At 43.5% G+C, this 17,042-nt stretch overlaps 1 protein-coding gene across 1 annotated transcript; it reads left to right on the top strand.

Annotated features, from left to right (window-relative positions):
* The first annotated feature begins 5,907 nt into the window (after nt 1-5,907).
* On the top strand, nt 5,908-8,347 carry LOC136950243 (peptide Y-like). Its single transcript, XM_067244452.1, has 4 exons — nt 5,908-5,973; nt 6,407-6,591; nt 7,940-8,020; nt 8,109-8,347. The coding sequence occupies exons 2-4, from the start codon at nt 6,407-6,409 to the stop codon at nt 8,131-8,133; spliced, it is 291 nt and encodes a 96-aa protein (XP_067100553.1). The 5' UTR covers nt 5,908-5,973; the 3' UTR covers nt 8,134-8,347.
* The last annotated feature ends 8,695 nt before the right edge of the window (nt 8,348-17,042 follow it).

Below are 17,042 nucleotides of genomic sequence, written 5' to 3'. Positions count from 1 at the left end.
CATGTGTTCTCTTTGTGTCTTTGAATACAGTGTAGAAGAACTGATATGAAAATGAATTTTACGTATTATTTACAAATAAAAAGACTAAAAACATTATTTGATCACTACAAAACCAAACATGTTTTATTGACCTCTCCTCTCCATCCAGGTCTGTTGTAAGACCTCACAGATAACAAATGAAATACAGCTTCCATGCTCGCTCTGGCGTGTGTGTAGTGGAGTGTTGAGACAGGTCCAGATGGGCCAGTGCTCATACGACTGAGACGAATGGTTGTAATTAGTCAGGGAGACACACAGCTTTATTACAGTTGGGTGGGCCAGAGCTCTGGGACGCACAGTCCTGTGCACAGCACCGTTAATCTCAGTGGGAGATTCTTCAGGGACGGGTGGATAAGGATGTTCGGTTGGATCAGAGACTTGCATATGTGTCTTGTCATCTCTGACCGCATATTTCTTCATGAGACGAATAAAATATGTTGATTTATCTCGTCCCATAGTTGCTTTGGGGCAGTTTTCTCTATGATAGATGCATGAACACTGTCAACACAATGCTCGCTTGCATCACTGCTGACGTGAGAGCAGAGCTAACACAGAATGTGAACATGTGGAACTGTACCTTATGCAGGACTTTGATAAGCTTGAGGCTTAAAGTTTCTCTGCTTTACTTATTGTAATGTCCAGGAGACAGCAACAATAGCGTAAATTCGTCTATCTAGGCTCTCTGGTTGCTGTCAACACATACACATCAAAGACTTAGGCTTCAGTTGTTTGTGAATTCTTCTGACATTTCCCTTTCAAACCCAACCTTAGAGAAATAAATGAGGCGGACATGTTTTTGTCCAAAATAAGATGTTTCTCTCTGTCGGGGGAAGGAGAAAACAGCCACAAAATTGTCAGACTTGGCTGTCCGTCTTAAAAGACATAATGATAGTCGTGTTCAGTTATCATGAAGAAGCAAGAGTGAGGCTCCACAATGTCTCAGGTCTGAGAGACTGTAATGAAAAGATTTTTCACCTGCTGGTAACAAGTAATTAGTAACCCCAGAGATCCCACTAACGTCTGTTTCATTGTATTTTCCTTAAGTACTGATTTTCTCGTAACCCTCTGACGTAGTAGCCTTCTCCATTTGTTTTTTTACAAGCTCCTTAGGGACTGATCAAAATAACAAATCCCATTTTTGCCCAGCGTTAATTTCTGTCAATCGTACGTGCACTGAGTCACCCTCCCTAGAGTACGGTTCTCTATGGATTACTAAACTAAAAATAGCAGTTTTTCTTCTGCCTCAATGTGTCAATCCTGAACTGACTTTACCCCGATAACAATGTAAGCTGTTATTGTGTAGTACAAGACTTTTCAGCATTGTAGTAAGGTGCACACGCCTGCATGAAGGAACACATGGAACTGCCTCTCACCTCACCTTATTCTGTTACTCCATCTGTTATAGTTACATACTGCATGACTGTTCTGTTAGTTCTCTCACAAACAGATGTATCAGGTGACTGGATATTGCTGTAATTGGCATGCTCTTATTACAAGAAATTGCTACCATTGATAGACTGGACTTGTTTCCCCAGCTAGGTGATGGATGACACATGGCATTATCTGTGTGGTAAACTGGCAATCAGATGAGATGTGTACCATCTTTGATGACTTACCAGTCTGATAACTGATATCGGTACTACGTGTGTGTGTAATTGTTTTCATGTTTTCATGTAAACAGGTGTTTGCACTGTAGTCTTGTGGTTTCCTGTTAACTGTCGTCTATTTGTCTAATTGTCGGGTACATTTCTTTCTTTTAGCCAAGCCATTTACTACCGTGACTCAAGGAAAGATTGACACACCACACAGCATGGAAACTCTGGGGAAATATGGCATGTTTGGTTACTGTCATTTGATATTGCCTGTGAGTGACCCTTAGTATCCATTCCCCAGTCATTTAGATGTTCATAAATTATTGGTTTGACATTCACCAGCTATCAACCACCATTTCTTTTTCTAGCTTAACTCCGGACTCCAAACAGACATGGCTGGTCCAGGAAAGCACTTTGCTCATATTAGTGGCTCCCTCACTCACAAGATAAGGGCTTAATAAAAATGTAAGATAATATTCCCTTAATAAACCTCTCAATGCCACCGGAAGGAGTCAGACATTCTCCTGGGAGAGACATCCATGCAGGTAGTGTGGCTCCTGTGTCCGGACTTATATTTTCTCACTGTGTACAAGCACACGCCATGGGAAGTGTAATGAGAACAACATGGAGCCTGTTAAAGTATGAAGATGGAGATTTTGATACAAATCGAACCCGTTTTTAAACAGTTGGTCTGTATTTCAGTTGGTTCAGTTATTATTTCAGTGATAATACAGTATATTAATTACACCATATTCCCAAACAGTTGCAATCAGTGGAACTTTGATCAGCACACTAACAACTCATGTTAGAATTGAAAGCATCTCCTGCCCTTTAAGTGCTCTCTCAGAGTCCATTAGCTGGAGACTATTGGCCCATGTAAGTGTAAACTGTCCTTTTAGTGTTCTGTAGCTACTTTCCCAGTGTTTGCTCTCATAAAGACAGGGAGTACCTTAATGAGTTTGCTCATAGCATGTTGTTGTTTCTTGTCATTGACTTTTATTGCCAGTAGAGTCAACTGAGAGTGGCTGATCAAAGGAATCAACATGGCTGTCTAGCCATGTTGTAAAGAGAGTGTGTGCAGTCTGCTCCAATTGGCAACCCATTGCTTGCCAATCACCATTCACAGGGGTATCATCTAGACAGTTGTTTCTCATTTCTCAAACTCCTTGAATATGTTTTTAAAAAGAATATTGTTTATATGTAACTTATTATATTTAGTTACAGAAAGGGAAGACATCCAGTAGAGGTTTTCTGTCTACTGGCAGAAGAAGACAGGTTTTAGATTGTTATATATAGTCAGCTGCAAATATGGATTCACCCCAAAAAAATTCTAACAAAAGGTTTCTCGTGGTTTACACTAGTATCAGATGTACTTAAAAACATCCTAAAAGTTGACCAAAATTTGACTCCAAGAAAGGCCCCATTTTCAAAATGGCGTCCGTCAGGTCCTTAAAATGACCATTACTCCTTTGTATTCCTCCTAAACCAGGAATACTGGTGCCTGATACATGTGTTGGCCATGTATTATTCTAATGAGCATATTTGCATGATAGATAAGTGATTACAAGTACAATTATATATTAAAGCAATTGGTTACAAGCATATTTATTTATGCGAAAGTAAGTACAATTTCCCTTAAGTAATTGCATATTTCTCCTTTCTCATATCGTTTTGCCTAGTGTTGGTGGTTTCTGTGGTTCATAACCATTCTTTTGATTTCAATAAAGAATAAATTCATTATAACTGTGTGGTACTGTAAAATTAGTCAAAGCAGGGGTGCCACCTTGGTCCCATGGTCCTTTATGACATTCCTTGCTTGATGTGTGAGCAGAAACACATTTGCACACACAGAACTGGATGGTAGATTCTCCATTCACAATTTTCTGGAATGCTGTCTGTTTGCCAACACAAAAAATGTGTGAAGTTGTACCAGGCGTGAATAAACAACAACTGGGAACACAAGTCACTACCCAGGACGTGTTTCACCTCAGTGATGTTGTACACTTTCGTAGCTTTGTAGAGGTAGTAGAAGAGAGGAGAAGAATAAGTCTGTATCCTCCCCTATCAATGTTGTGGGGTGATGTTCTGAGGCCTTGACTGCAGCTTTGACAATGTCCACGTCAGCATCACCTGATGCATTGATAACAGTACAGCCCTTCTTCTCCAGCTCCTCGGTCATAAGATTGAGAAGTCCTTGTTTGTTGCAAGATCTGGAAAGGAAATCATCCTTTCTTCCCACAAACTCAGGCTCTGCATTGAAGTTAACAATGGGGTGAGTGTTTTCACTAGACGTTTAGATTACTTGGCTAGGTCAAATAATAAAGGGGTTAAGATATGTTAAGAGCTTCCAGCCCATCTTGGACGCCATCTTGAAAATTACACCTTTCTAGTGGTCAAACTTTGGTAAACTTTTAGTATGTTATTAAGGACACCTAATACTACAAAAAACAGCTGAGAAACCTTTTGTAAATTTTTTTTTAGGGTTAGGTGTTTGTTTTTTCATATATGCAGCCATCTAATACTGTTTCCTGCTGTTTCAACTGGACATCATATAGATGGATGTTGCTAAGCGATGTAGCAGCATGAACGTTCCATTGACCTCACAGCTCTTTGGCCAGAAACCTCTTATTAACTAAAACATGAGTTATGAAAGTGGAGATGTTCAACAAACATACACACACACATACGTGCAAGGTAAAGTACCCTTTTATCTGTTTTCCATAAAAACAACACTGGTGCGCATTGTTTCTGAGGGTGGGATAGACCAATGTTTTTGAGGGTGGAGGGTGGGAGAGACCAATGTTTCTGAGGGTAGGGTGTGGGAGAGACCGATATAATCTAAGGTAAACAATGTTAAAGATAGTCCACATTTGAACAGTAGGCCGTTAAGATATTAAGATAAGGTTTCATTCAGTGGATGTGCGAAATGATAGCTAAACGTTTACTGAAAAGCTATTTACATTTATTCATTTAGCAGATGCTTTTATCCAAAGCGACTTCCAAGAGAAAGCTTTACAAAAAGTGCATAGGTCAATGATCATAAACAACGAGATAGCCCCAAAAAACATTGCAGGAAGCCAAAACATGAGCATACATTGTGATAAGCAACCAAGTGCCAATGGGAAGAAACATAAGAGCAAGTAGTTACAAATTAAACAACATGAACCTCAAAAGTGCAAGAGTGTACCTGCAGGAAACAAGTGTGTCTTAAGCCTTTTCTTGAAGGTGGGGAGACAGTCAGTGTCTCTGATCGAGGTGGGGAGGTGATTCCACCATTGGGGGGCCAGACAGGAGAAGAGCTTGGGTTGGGAGCGGGCGCTCTTGAGAGGTGGGACCACCAGACGGTTGTCAGAAGAAGACCAGAGGTGGCGGGTGGGGGTGTAAGGTTGGAGGAGAGACTGGATGTATTCTGTGTCATATAAATCAAAAGTGTATGTAAAGTGTGTTTCAGAGTTTAATGGTACAGACTTATGGTCCAGGCAGAATTATCTGTCTAGCCAAAAGTACGTCAACCTATTTTTTTATTTTTATTTATCACTTAGAATCGGTTCTTTCCTGGCCTAAATCACCAATTTTGAAGTTTACCAGACATGGATTAAGCCTATAATACTAAAGTAAGAGAAAAATTCAAGAAGTATTTCCATTAAAAACGTTTTCAGTATAGTACTAGGATTAATCTGTCTGGATTAGGGTTAGGCTGTGCACCACTTCACAGACAAACGTCTCCTAATGATATGAGGATGTACAAGTTAAAGTCGGAGTATGATGATGCTTCAGTAAAGTAACCTGTAGGATTTATTTAGTATCCCACGGAATTGGTCCAGTTTCCTTAATGCCGTAACCCAAGCAGATGAATCAACAAGATACAACACTAGGCTCTGAGTCAAAGCCTCTGACGAAAGACAAGTTGGCGAAAACATCGATTTACAACGATTCACGATAAATGAATGGCGGGATGAACTCGATGCTGGATTAACTACAAGAACTGGCAGTTCCCCTATTTTAGATCTAAGAAACTTCTGATCTAACTGTGTAAAAAAAAAAAAAAAACGATTCGGATACAAAGGGTTGCCTATGTACATAACCTTAAGGCCTATAATTAGTCTACGTAAACGTCTTTGGTGGTGGTTTGCCTACTCAACATGATTTACACCTAATTGGGCCAGCAGCTGATATCTGACCAATGAGGGGTGTGGTTTTCCTCGTTCTGCCTCTCACTGTGATGTCTCGAGGCGAGCATCAGGTAGCTCACAGTATATAAGCCCTTGAAATAAGGGGAAGAACAAGGCACTCAACAGGAACTTCGTGACTGCCTGTGGACCCAACCAGACCCTATCAAAAAGTGAGTTTTTTTTCTCTAATGCACTTTTCTGATTCTTTTTTATTGTATATTCATGCCTTAAACAATTTCCTTTCATTTAGGTGGTTTTAGTGAATCGTTGTTATGTAATGGTAAATAGGTTCCAAAATAAGTCTGAATTGAATGGAGTCATCCCATTTGTGATATAAATTGCTTTTACTAGTAAAGAATAAATTGATAATTGAAATCCATTTTCACATGTGGTGGGTAAATCTTCAGGACCCTGGACAGCACTGTCGCCTATTTGTTTATGACGAGTTCTAGAGGCGCGAGGTTGCTGCAAGTCTCAGTACACTGCTTGATTTTTCTGCTTAATGAAAATCATATTGTGTCAAACTTTTTATGTTCTCCTACAGGTTGTACATAATCGCGATAATTGTTTTAAAGGTCGTTGGCTATACCTTATTTGTTGCAGATGGCCATGTTGAGACCGTGGTTTTTCCTCGCAGCCCTTGTCTTATGCGTGCTGGTATGTTTGAGTAGCTTTGCCGAAGCCTACCCACCCAAACCGGAGAGTCCAGGGAACAATGCACCAGCGGAGGAATGGGCCAAATACCACACAGCTCTCCGGCACTACGTCAACCTTATTACTAGACAGAGGTAAGCGCAATAACCGCAATCTGACGGATCTGTTTTTTTTGTGCCCAGGTTCATGAATCTTAGGTTTTAAAACATTTTAAGCATTCGAACACGCTTGAGTTTTGGAAGTTATTGACGAAGTTAAAGTTATATATTTTCGAAGATGATACATCTTCACTGTGCATAGGCCTACTACTTCTTGATTTACAGTAGCCCACAAAGTTCATTATGGAATGATTACATTACGGCGCAAATTTACGACCGCTGTGTAAAGGTCACGGTGTGGTCTTCACTTGTTAACTGAAATGACGACGCATGCCTTGGACAGGAGCCCTGCTTTCACTCTAACCTCCTTGTGGAGTGTAATATACAGACATGAACCATCTGTAATGGCCCACTGGGCCCCACTTGGTTAGCCAATTATCCAACCAAGAAAAAAAAAAGAAAAAAACATTGCAATCATGTTGCACTGCATCATTAGGCATGTAGGCCTACTGATCATCATTATTATACCCTTCTAGAAAATGTTAGTGAACACAAACCTTTGTGTTAACGTTTTTACAAACAATGTCACAGATGACTTCACAAGATTTATTTTAACATCTGACACCCAACCTAAAACTAAAAACAACAAGGAAAAACACCATGGATTGAAAAAAAAAGACACCTTAACTGAGGAATTCTGTCTTTTATCCACCCATACACACACACACACACACACACATGCACACACACACACACACACTGTGCACTGTGTGCTTGTTTGTGTCTGACTGTAAACGTATGTGTTATACCTAGCAGCGATACTGCATGTAGGCGTGTATAGATGAGACTTAAACCCAGTCCTCTATTAGACCTTCCAAGACAGCAGGGGGTATCATTAACAGGGCTGGACTTGTCATTGCGTGTCAGGGGTGTGTCACCCAGACAAGCCCATCGATTCTCTCACCCAGGAGCTTCACACCTCAGTGCTCAGCCGTTAGGGTTGGAGAGGTTGTGTAGGGATTCGTAAATGTCTGGAACTAATCGCTCATGTGATTTGTAACTCGGTCAACTAACCATGGAGATGGCAGAACTGGAATGTCTAATGTAGCTGCCTGGCCCAGTTTACTGTTTTACTCACAAAATGACACATTATTAATGTCCATGAATAGACATGGCCCAACAATAGTCAAACACATTCATGGCCACAGGGGGTCATTAAGATCAAATCCACTTTCCTGATTAAAAGGGAATTAAACGAATGTTGTTCAGCGACTTGTCCTTGCTCTGCCAAGATATTGCACTCATCAAGAGAGATCTTGTTTTGGACAAAGCAAAATAGCATTCAGTTTAACTGAGGATAGTTGTTGCTTGTCGCCTCTGCTAGGTACGGGAAGAGATCCACCCCAGAAGCCGCACTGGCTTGGCTGCTGTTTGGAGAGGACTCAGAAAGCAACCCAACACCACGGTCAGACAGACATGGAGGGAAAGGGATGATGTAATGACAGGGTGTCGGTTTGTTGATATGCAGTGTGTGACTGGTGTCTCTCTTCCAGTTCAGAAAGCAGTGACCCATGGTGAAACATCCCATCCAGGGCCCTGAGTTCTCCTGGTGTCCTACTGCAATGGGGACCCAAACATCAATAAGGGGCCTGAGATACAACCTGACCTTCCTCTTATTTGATTGAAATGCATGCATCTCTCTATCTTTCTTTATAATTCGTATTTTCGTTGTCGAAAATGTACATCATTTGTTACTTAATTTAAAAATATCAAATAATAAATTTAATTATTGTGCCATATCCAGTATCACAGTTTTTGTCCTTTTATATTGCCTCGTATCATTTGTAACACAGGCCCTATTCCCGAACAGCCACTAGATGCCAGTATGATACAAGACAAACATTTTCAAGTTACTTTCCATTTTCTTCTATTATTTGCCATTAAAGTTACCCGGGAAACTGTAACAATTTCAAACACTGACCATAACCCGGGTGATCTGCTTTCCAAAGCACTCAATGATAATAATTCTAAATCACCTATGATAGCACAATTATTAATTATAATGAACTTTTTAAACCTTGCTTGGCCAAGGGTGAATCATTAGACATTTAGAATTGTATGGCTTGTTTGTTGAGTGGCCTCGGTCGCAGCTGAATTAGACCTGCTCGGCAACCGCAGTTTGGTTGTGAAGTCCGCACTGTCTGAAGAGAACGTTCTCCCTTCCTCTACCTGCTGTTCGGTGTTCAGAGGTTTGCATTTTCGGCAGCATCATAAACTGAACAGTGATCGGAATATATCTTAACAGGTAAGCTATCCGCTCATTCATCTAGTTGTATTTTCATTACATTGCCAAAAACTCGTAGCCGACGTAAGGCTTCAACGATTTCCATGACAGCATCTTTTTTAGGCGATAAAAAAAAAGATTTTGATTCGATGCGTTCGTTTGGCACCAGGTGGGCATTTTTGCATTACAATCCATTATTTGTTAGATGTATTAAATGTAAACCTCGTCACATCATTGTCGTTATCTATCATCAAGGATGACAGTGCACATGGCCCCAGCATTTTACGAACTACAGTTCAGGTCCCGAGGTAATGGTCATGCACGGACAGGCTCGATTTCAGTGTGCATTATTTTATAATCGATGGAAAGGTTTTATGCATCATAATTACTGGTATACATTTTTCTGGTATTCAACCTAGCAGTCCCACGTATGCTGGGGTTGCATAGCCTTATTTTACTTTGCTCATTCTCATTGCCTTTTTAAGGCACACCAACATTAGAAATGTTACTGTTCAATCCAGCTCGTCAAGCCGTAGACAGCGAACATCAAATAGAACTCATTTCAAAGAGAACAGGAGGACGTGATTATGCACATGGGGCACCTGTTTCTTGGCGCATGCCCATCTGGATAGAAGCCCCTTTTCAAAACGCACCGTCTTTTCTCATGTTTAGCCTGCCACATTAGTTATGTAGCCTACTGCTCTTGTGGTTTGAGTTGCAGACATTTGTGTAGACTGTAACAGTGATATTCATTACAAAGTTTTGTCTGTATACAAGTGTTAAAATGCAGTGGTCAAATTTGCATCGGTTTAGGACCAGTGTCTTCCCTGGCAAATGCATTTGCAATTACAATTATTTAATTTATTTGACCCTTGAAGTAGTTTCAGTCCTCTGTAACGATACAAAACCAACTCCAGTTATGTCCAGATCAATGAATCCATCCTTACCATTTCCAGGTTTCAAAGATTCAAGTGAAACGTTTGCTTGAGGATAGTACTAGCAGTTGAAAGTCATTCTCAACCAGTCAAATATCATGTCTTGAGCATAGGTCTTATAATGAATGATAAGCTGCATCTGCCTAAGAGCCTTGTGAAAATCCGTATTAAAAACTCTTATGTGTCAGTTAGGTCTTCTTTTAAAGTCTTCATTCCTGGTATTAAAGGAACTTTAACTTTAAGCTTTTTTTCAGTGTGTTTGACGTAATAGGCAATGCGGCAAGATGACTGTAAAGGGACATGATCGCCGACACATCCATCCTAAAACGTTGAGAACCTTTCCGCGAAAGCAATTCAACAGCGGTCACCTATTCAGAAGCCATACTATGCCAAGTCAGAAACAGGCAAAGCTGACGTTTTTGCCCTTATCGGTCCTCTGCTTTAAAGTCAAGGGTGAGAAGACAGTCACTGATCCAATGATGAGCTTGTTTTTCTTCCCTCTAAATGTAAAGGTCAGGGTACAGACCGGATGATGTTGTCATAGATCACTGGTAAAGACCAGTCAGACCTTTTCTTAAGGATTTTCTATGCTCAGGTTGTCTGTGCTCTCCTGGCATATAGATGAGCTTAGTATTCTTCACAGTGTGTGTGTGTTTGTGTGTGTGTGTCTGCAATGCTCTTACTAAGAACCTATCCTCTGTCATGCTATGATTTTACCCCCGACTGGGTAATTACTGTCTGAAACAGGGATGGTAATCAACTATCGGAGTGCGAGGGGCTGAAGAGGGAGGCCTTCCATTGTTTCCATGGCGGGTCGGCATGGAGATCAGCGACATTACGCAGAGCCTCAGCATCCAATGGCAGACTCCCACTGACTCATTCATAAACATGACCTGCCCACTTACTCACACCTGCCACCACATATCACAGGCGTGGTCTGGCCGTGTGCACGTAGGTCGTCACCGTGGTGACGGGCCAGACTCCCCCCCCCCCTCCCCCTGCCTCCCCCCCCCCCCACACACACACACACACACACACTGCAAGACTCATTTCATCACATGGTTCCTTTTGTGTATTGATTGGGCCTAAAAACTCCAATCATGTCTCGAGGATGTGGTCGACAAGACCAGCAGCCACCTGCTGTAGCAAACACATCATTCCGTCTCGTTCACTTCTGTTCCTTCCTGTTCGCTACAATAGTGTGACAATGGGCCGTGATTGAACTACAGACAAGACAGCAGGCTTCTGTTACTGCATACTGGAGCGGGAGAGTGGCCAGTTCCCTGTCAGCCGTCGGCATCCACTGACAGTCAGCTGGCTATGACACCATTGTCATCACACACACACACACAGCTCCAAACACAGCTCCAATCAGACACACTGCCTCCTGACCGGGCGGCCTATTTAAATCATCTCCTGCTCAGAGCTGACTGCTGTGGTTGCCTAGCCTCTCTGCGGTGTCACTGTCAGATCCAGCAGGTCTGTTGGGGCTGTTGTAGACATGGTTGACTGCCTGCTGGTTTGTTGTTGCCTACGACAACCCAGAGCAGGAACATTTCTTGTTCTTAGTAAAGGAAAATATCCACTTTCAACTAAGAGGGTGTCAGTAGATTGTGATACGCTGATGGGGCCTAAACTGCACCTTGGAAAATACGCTACCTTCATTATAATTTTTTTCCGGTGCAACCGCATTTTATCACTTTAATCTCAAGGTTGTTTGATAACTGTTGCAACACCATGTGTGTATCCATATGCATGAGCTGAGAGGGAAACAGCTTGGTTTTGTTGGTTCCAGTCAACCAGGAGTCAGTCAAGCAGGTTTAATACTCTTTCATTTTTGGAAGCCCTTTCTTGCCTTCAGGTACTCTGTTGTTTTTTGGCGTGGTTATATGAAGTCATTCTTGGCCTGCATATGAAACAGAAGGCACTGTTGTAATTCAATTCATTATGCTTTGTTTTGGAGATAGATTTGGTGTCACTACACTGATGGAAAATATCTCCAATTGGCCTGCCAAGGTTTCTCTGATCATGTGTATTTCCATGTCTTTTGAGGCATGTCCACCAATTGTGCCACACACACACACATGACATGTGCACACACACACACACACACACACACACACACACATGACACGTGCACGTGCACACACACACACTCACACGCAAACCAGTCAAGTGTAGTCAAGTGCTCTCGGTCAATGAGGTGAGACATGACATGTTCCCTGGATTAGAACCTACGTCAGGTTAATCTAACAGTACATTCTCCTTGCAGAGAGCTTTAATGATGGTCCTCTGGGTTAGCCCAGGCCGAACACAGCTTGTGCATTTTCCAATAATTGATTTAGCTGGCACTGGTTTGTGAATGCTTTCCCTACACTTCATATAAAGCATGACAAATTCACACTTAACCTTTCTGAGATGCAAAATACAATCACACAGACGTGGAAACATTAAAACTGCAGAACATTTATGCATTTATTGTCCCAAATTGGGAGCAATTGCAATCCCCCCCATACCTTATTATTATTTTACACATTTTCCTTGTTGCCATGGCAAAGGAGTGGGGAAAAAAAGGAAAGACGTCCTCGCGGTTGTCTTGGATACGACCGTTTCCCCTGTAAAGTAATGAGAGGAGCAGAACCTGTGGGAGTGCTGAGTTATTTTTAGTCATGACGTGAGCTTTGCGTGGATTTGGACCTGTCTAGTAGAGTGCATGTGCGACTACGAGGATGTTTAAGTGGGAGTACGGACATGTCAGTCTCGCCATTGCGTCCAGGTTGTGTAATGGACAAAGAGGCTAAAGGCTAAGAGGCTTGTTATGATTTGAGATAGGAAGCGAGTAATGAAGCTGTGTGTTTACTATCCGGGAAGTAGCAATAAAGCACTGTAGATAAGTAAGAGAGTGGATAAATCTAACGTTCATAAACAACACGAGTGTGTGCCTTGTTACGGTATTGGCTCTGCTCTCGTAAACGCTGTGGCCAAGGCAGTGTGTGTCCTTGAGGTCCTGCTTGTCTGTGTGAGGATGTCTCGCTCCCTCACAGCTGGCCTCTTGTCTTAATTGTTTGGCCGGGGTGGAGATGATTGCAAGGCTGCGTGCGTGATGTCACAGCTGCTGTGCCGGAGGCCGGCCTCCCTCACAGCTGGTCACGGAGCAGACAGAGACCGACATGGAGACAGCACAGACAGTGAATGGTTGCTTTGGTTTACTACAGGAGGTGTGTGTGTGTGTGTGTGTTTGTTTGTGCCAAATTGATGGAGTGACGGAGAGAGAGAGAGAGCAGTTTTCACACGGCGCATCACCACTGTAGAGGTGTTTTCACACTGTGAACAGGCCTCTTCCTCTCCATTAGTTGGGGGCCTTCAACTGGAACATTCAGAACTACTCTGGTTTGCCTAATTATTTCACATTTTAGCCTTTCTGCTTTCCATATCAGCTTATGCACTTGTTGAAACACTCGATACCATACACACTTTCCTGCTTTATGTCTTTTTCACAACTGGGATAAAAGACACCAACTCAGATTACTGGCTCACCTCTGCATCCAGGCTGATTACATCCCTGAGTAGACCACTTCCTGAGGTAGGAGAATGGTAGCTCATCCCTCCCTTCTCCTCTTCCTCTCCCACCTCCTCCCCCTCCCCCACCCACCCCTCCCTCTCTGTCAGTCCAGCTGACAGAGAGGGTGCTTCCCAAACACCCCAGCAATCGGCTTTTGCTCTTTAGCTCCCACGCGCTCCCAGCATACTTTTAACAAGTTATGTTATTTTCCAGTCCAAATGCCGGAGGATAAGCCGAGGGGTGTGTGGGGGGGGGGGGGGGGGGTGCGCGGTATTATGGGCCTGGTTTACATCGATGAGTGGCTGTGCAAAGGCCCTGGTTCTCCAACATCTCTGGCAGTGTGTTTCAAATGTCACAACAACAATCGGTGTGTTTGTGTGTGTATATGCATGTGTGTGTGTGTGTGTGCATCTGTGTGTGTGTGTGTCTGTGGGAGAGAGACACACATTTAAAAGATGGGAGAGTGTAGGGGTGGAGTTCATGCAGAAAGACGTTGTCACCTTAAACATTTCTCATAATTACTCAACGTTCTAGCATGCGACTGTTGCCTGTGTAATCTAGATGGTGTGGATGTCAAGTGGGAGTTTCCCCCAGTGTTCCTCCCTGGCTACTACTGATACAACCCCCCCCACCGTGCGGGGATATCGTCATGGCAACCAGGAATAGGCATCCTTGGCTACAGCTCTTCCTTGTCAGCGACTCTCTTTCCCTCCTCTCCCCCTCCTCTCTCCTTCCCCTCCTCCTCTCCATACTCCCTCCCTCCCTCCCCTCCTCTCTCTCTCCTTTCTCCCTCCTCTCTCCCTCACAAACACACACACACAAAGACACACACACACCTCAAATCCCCACCACTTGCCCTTTATCCCCCATGTGCTTTGGTTCGATGCAGTATGCATGTCTTTTACAAACACTGTCAACCTCAAAGTAGTTGAGTTCTTCCTCCTGAATCAAAACCTCGCTGTCTGACCTCAGAGTGGACTTCACTGGATTCAACTAGAAGCCACTGTGTGTCTTTTCTACCAAGCGAATCCCCTGCATTAACCGGCCCACGCAACGTCACCTCTCTGATGCTAGCTGTGGAAGCCTTGACGGCAAAGTGAGTTGGACAGTGTGGGTGTTACCAGAGCAACAGGCCTCTTCCGTTTATCAGTGCTGATGACGTCAGCACTGATACAGAGGCTGGTGTTGACTTGGGAAGCTAATGGGCACGCGTGAGGGAGAGCACGTGAGGTATGACAACCACTGACTTGAGCTTGTATCACCAAGGATCTCCACACAAGCCTTCATCCTCTGGGCTGCTTGTTCTCCCCGGCCTGTGTGTCTCCTCCCCCCCAGTGAGATAGTGTCCAGGTGAGATAGTGTCCAGGTGAGATAGTGTCCAGGTGAGATAGTGTCCAGGTGAGATAGTGTCCAGGTGAGATAGTGTCCAGGTGAGATAGTGTCCAGGTGTGATAGTGTCCAGGTGAGATAGTGTCCAGATGTGATAGTGTCCAGGTGAGATAGTGTCCAGATGTGATAGTGTTCGTATTTGTTCCTCTGTCTTTACGTTGTTGCCTCCATGTCTTCCCTCTCTTTTCATTCTAGTTGACCTTACCAGATCAGGAAGGGAACCAGGAGGACCAGGAACCAGAAGAACCAGAGAGTTCAGAAACCAGGAGAACCAGAGAGATCAGGAACCAAAAGGACCAGGAACCAGGAGGGCCAGGAGAACCAGGAGGACCAGGAGAAACAGGAGAACCAGACAGATCCAAAAATATCCAAAATGCCAGTGGCATCAGCTAGCTCAGATTCCGGTAAGTCGTAGGGTCATGGACCATGACTGTGAATGTGTGTGTGTTTATGTGCGAGAGCGCAATAGTCGGCGTGCGTGCCTGTTTGTGAGTGAGAGAAAGAGAATGAGTGTGTGAGAGAGAGAGAAACAGCGAGGACACTGATTAAGATAGATAGGATGGATGAATGAAGAAACTTGATCACATGGTTTGGAGGAACTCATCCCCCTTGCCCTAATGGAAGTTAACGACCTGGCTAATGGAGCACTCTACACAGAGTTATATCTCTCTCTGTCTGGGAGGATGGGCTTCCATGTCCTTCACTGCACGCAAACACACACAGCCACGTACGTACGCATGCACAAACACACACAGCCACGTACGTACGCATGCACAAACACAGACAAACACACACAGCCACGTACGTACGCATGCACAAACACACACAGCCACGTACGTACGCATGCACAAACACACACAAACACACACAGCCACGTACGTACGCATGTACAAACACACACAGTCACGTACGTACGCATGTACAAACACACACAGCCACGTACGTACGCATGCACAAACACACACAGCCACGTACGTACGCATGCACAAACACACACAGCCACGTACGTACGCATGCACAAACACACACAAACACACACAGCCACGTACGTACGCATGCACAAACACACACAAACACACAGCCACGTACGTACGCATGCACAAACACACACAAACACACACAGCCATGTACGTACACATGCACAAACACACACAAACACACACAGCCACGTACGTACGCATGCACAAACACACACAGCCACGAACGTACGCATGCACGAACACACACAAACACACACAAAACACAGACACACACACTTTGTAAAGGAGTGAACAAGATACTATTGGTGTTTTAAGCAGACCCTTTAGCAAAAAACACTCTCGGGGGACTCTGAGGACTTGACTGGGTTACATCCCCCTTTGAAACTGCAAGTGCATAAGTATGTGCATTTAAATAGCTTTACATTTGTTTGTTGAAGGTGTAGGACTCAAATACATACTTCATCATCGTCATCACACCATCCCTCTATTAGGCAATGCAGTCGAGACAAACAGCTAAGACCATTATGAAGATAATGAAGGATTGAGAAGAAATACACAATCTTTTTATCTCCAATGTTTCCAATGATGACTTGGTGTTTGATGCAATGTCAAAGCAGTACAGCGAGTGGAGAAATCTGGACAAATTGTTGTGAAGCCTCAAAAGGTTATGCCTTCATCAATGATTTTGGAAAATAGATTCTGTGTGGTAAATTCTAAAGTAGCCTTTTTGTTATTCATGTCTCAATGTTCACTTAAAGGAAAGTCCAGCATTTGTGGGAGAGGACATTTCTGCACTTTACTGCACTTGTCATGATGTCAATTTGGTTGATTTACATTTGGATGTGAAGTGAGAAGGTGGTTAATGAGGCAGTTGAGGAAGCTGGTAGCTTGTGCTTGGCTTGGAGAGTGAATTTCAGAGTAAAAAGCCCTATTAACTGGTGCGATGCCTGTTGAAAAGGTTTCAGGGCGTTCACAAGCAATGTGTGTTCACGGAACATAGAGCCTTTTGTGTGTGTGTGGTGATGAGCCATAATTAAATCAATTGTACAGGGAACTATGTTAGCTCCATTCAGTCTCATCTTACTGACATACCTTCTTGACCTGCCACACACACACACACACACACACACACACACACACACACACACACACACACACACACACACACACACACACATACACACTCGCTCACACTGCTGTCAAGCCTGGAGATGGCTCTCTTGCCTCTCTTAGAAAATGAGGCCCCTCCCTCCCTCCCTCCAGAGGAGCATCATCCACCCCTCCCTTACTAACTCCCTCTCTCTCGTCCCCCCCTTCTCCTTTTCCCTCACTGTCTC

This window comes from Osmerus mordax, chromosome 10 (genome assembly GCF_038355195.1).
Source record: "Osmerus mordax isolate fOsmMor3 chromosome 10, fOsmMor3.pri, whole genome shotgun sequence".
Taxonomy (NCBI): domain Eukaryota; kingdom Metazoa; phylum Chordata; class Actinopteri; order Osmeriformes; family Osmeridae; genus Osmerus; species Osmerus mordax.
Note: the sequence above shows the minus strand (reverse complement) of the source record. Positions and strands in the feature narration are given on the sequence as shown.

What these genes read in the sequence shown, in the direction of transcription:
- LOC136950243 (XM_067244452.1), top strand. Translation starts at nt 6,407, where the DNA reads ATGGCCATGTTGAGACCGTGGTTTTTCCTCGCAGCCCTTGTCTTATGC. An exon ending in AACCTTATTACTAGACAGAG is followed by an intron (nt 6,592 to 7,939) that starts GTAAGCGCAATA and finishes CGCCTCTGCTAG; the next exon opens with GTACGGGAAGAGATCCACCC. An exon ending in GAAAGCAACCCAACACCACG is followed by an intron (nt 8,021 to 8,108) that starts GTCAGACAGACA and finishes TCTCTCTTCCAG; the next exon opens with TTCAGAAAGCAGTGACCCAT.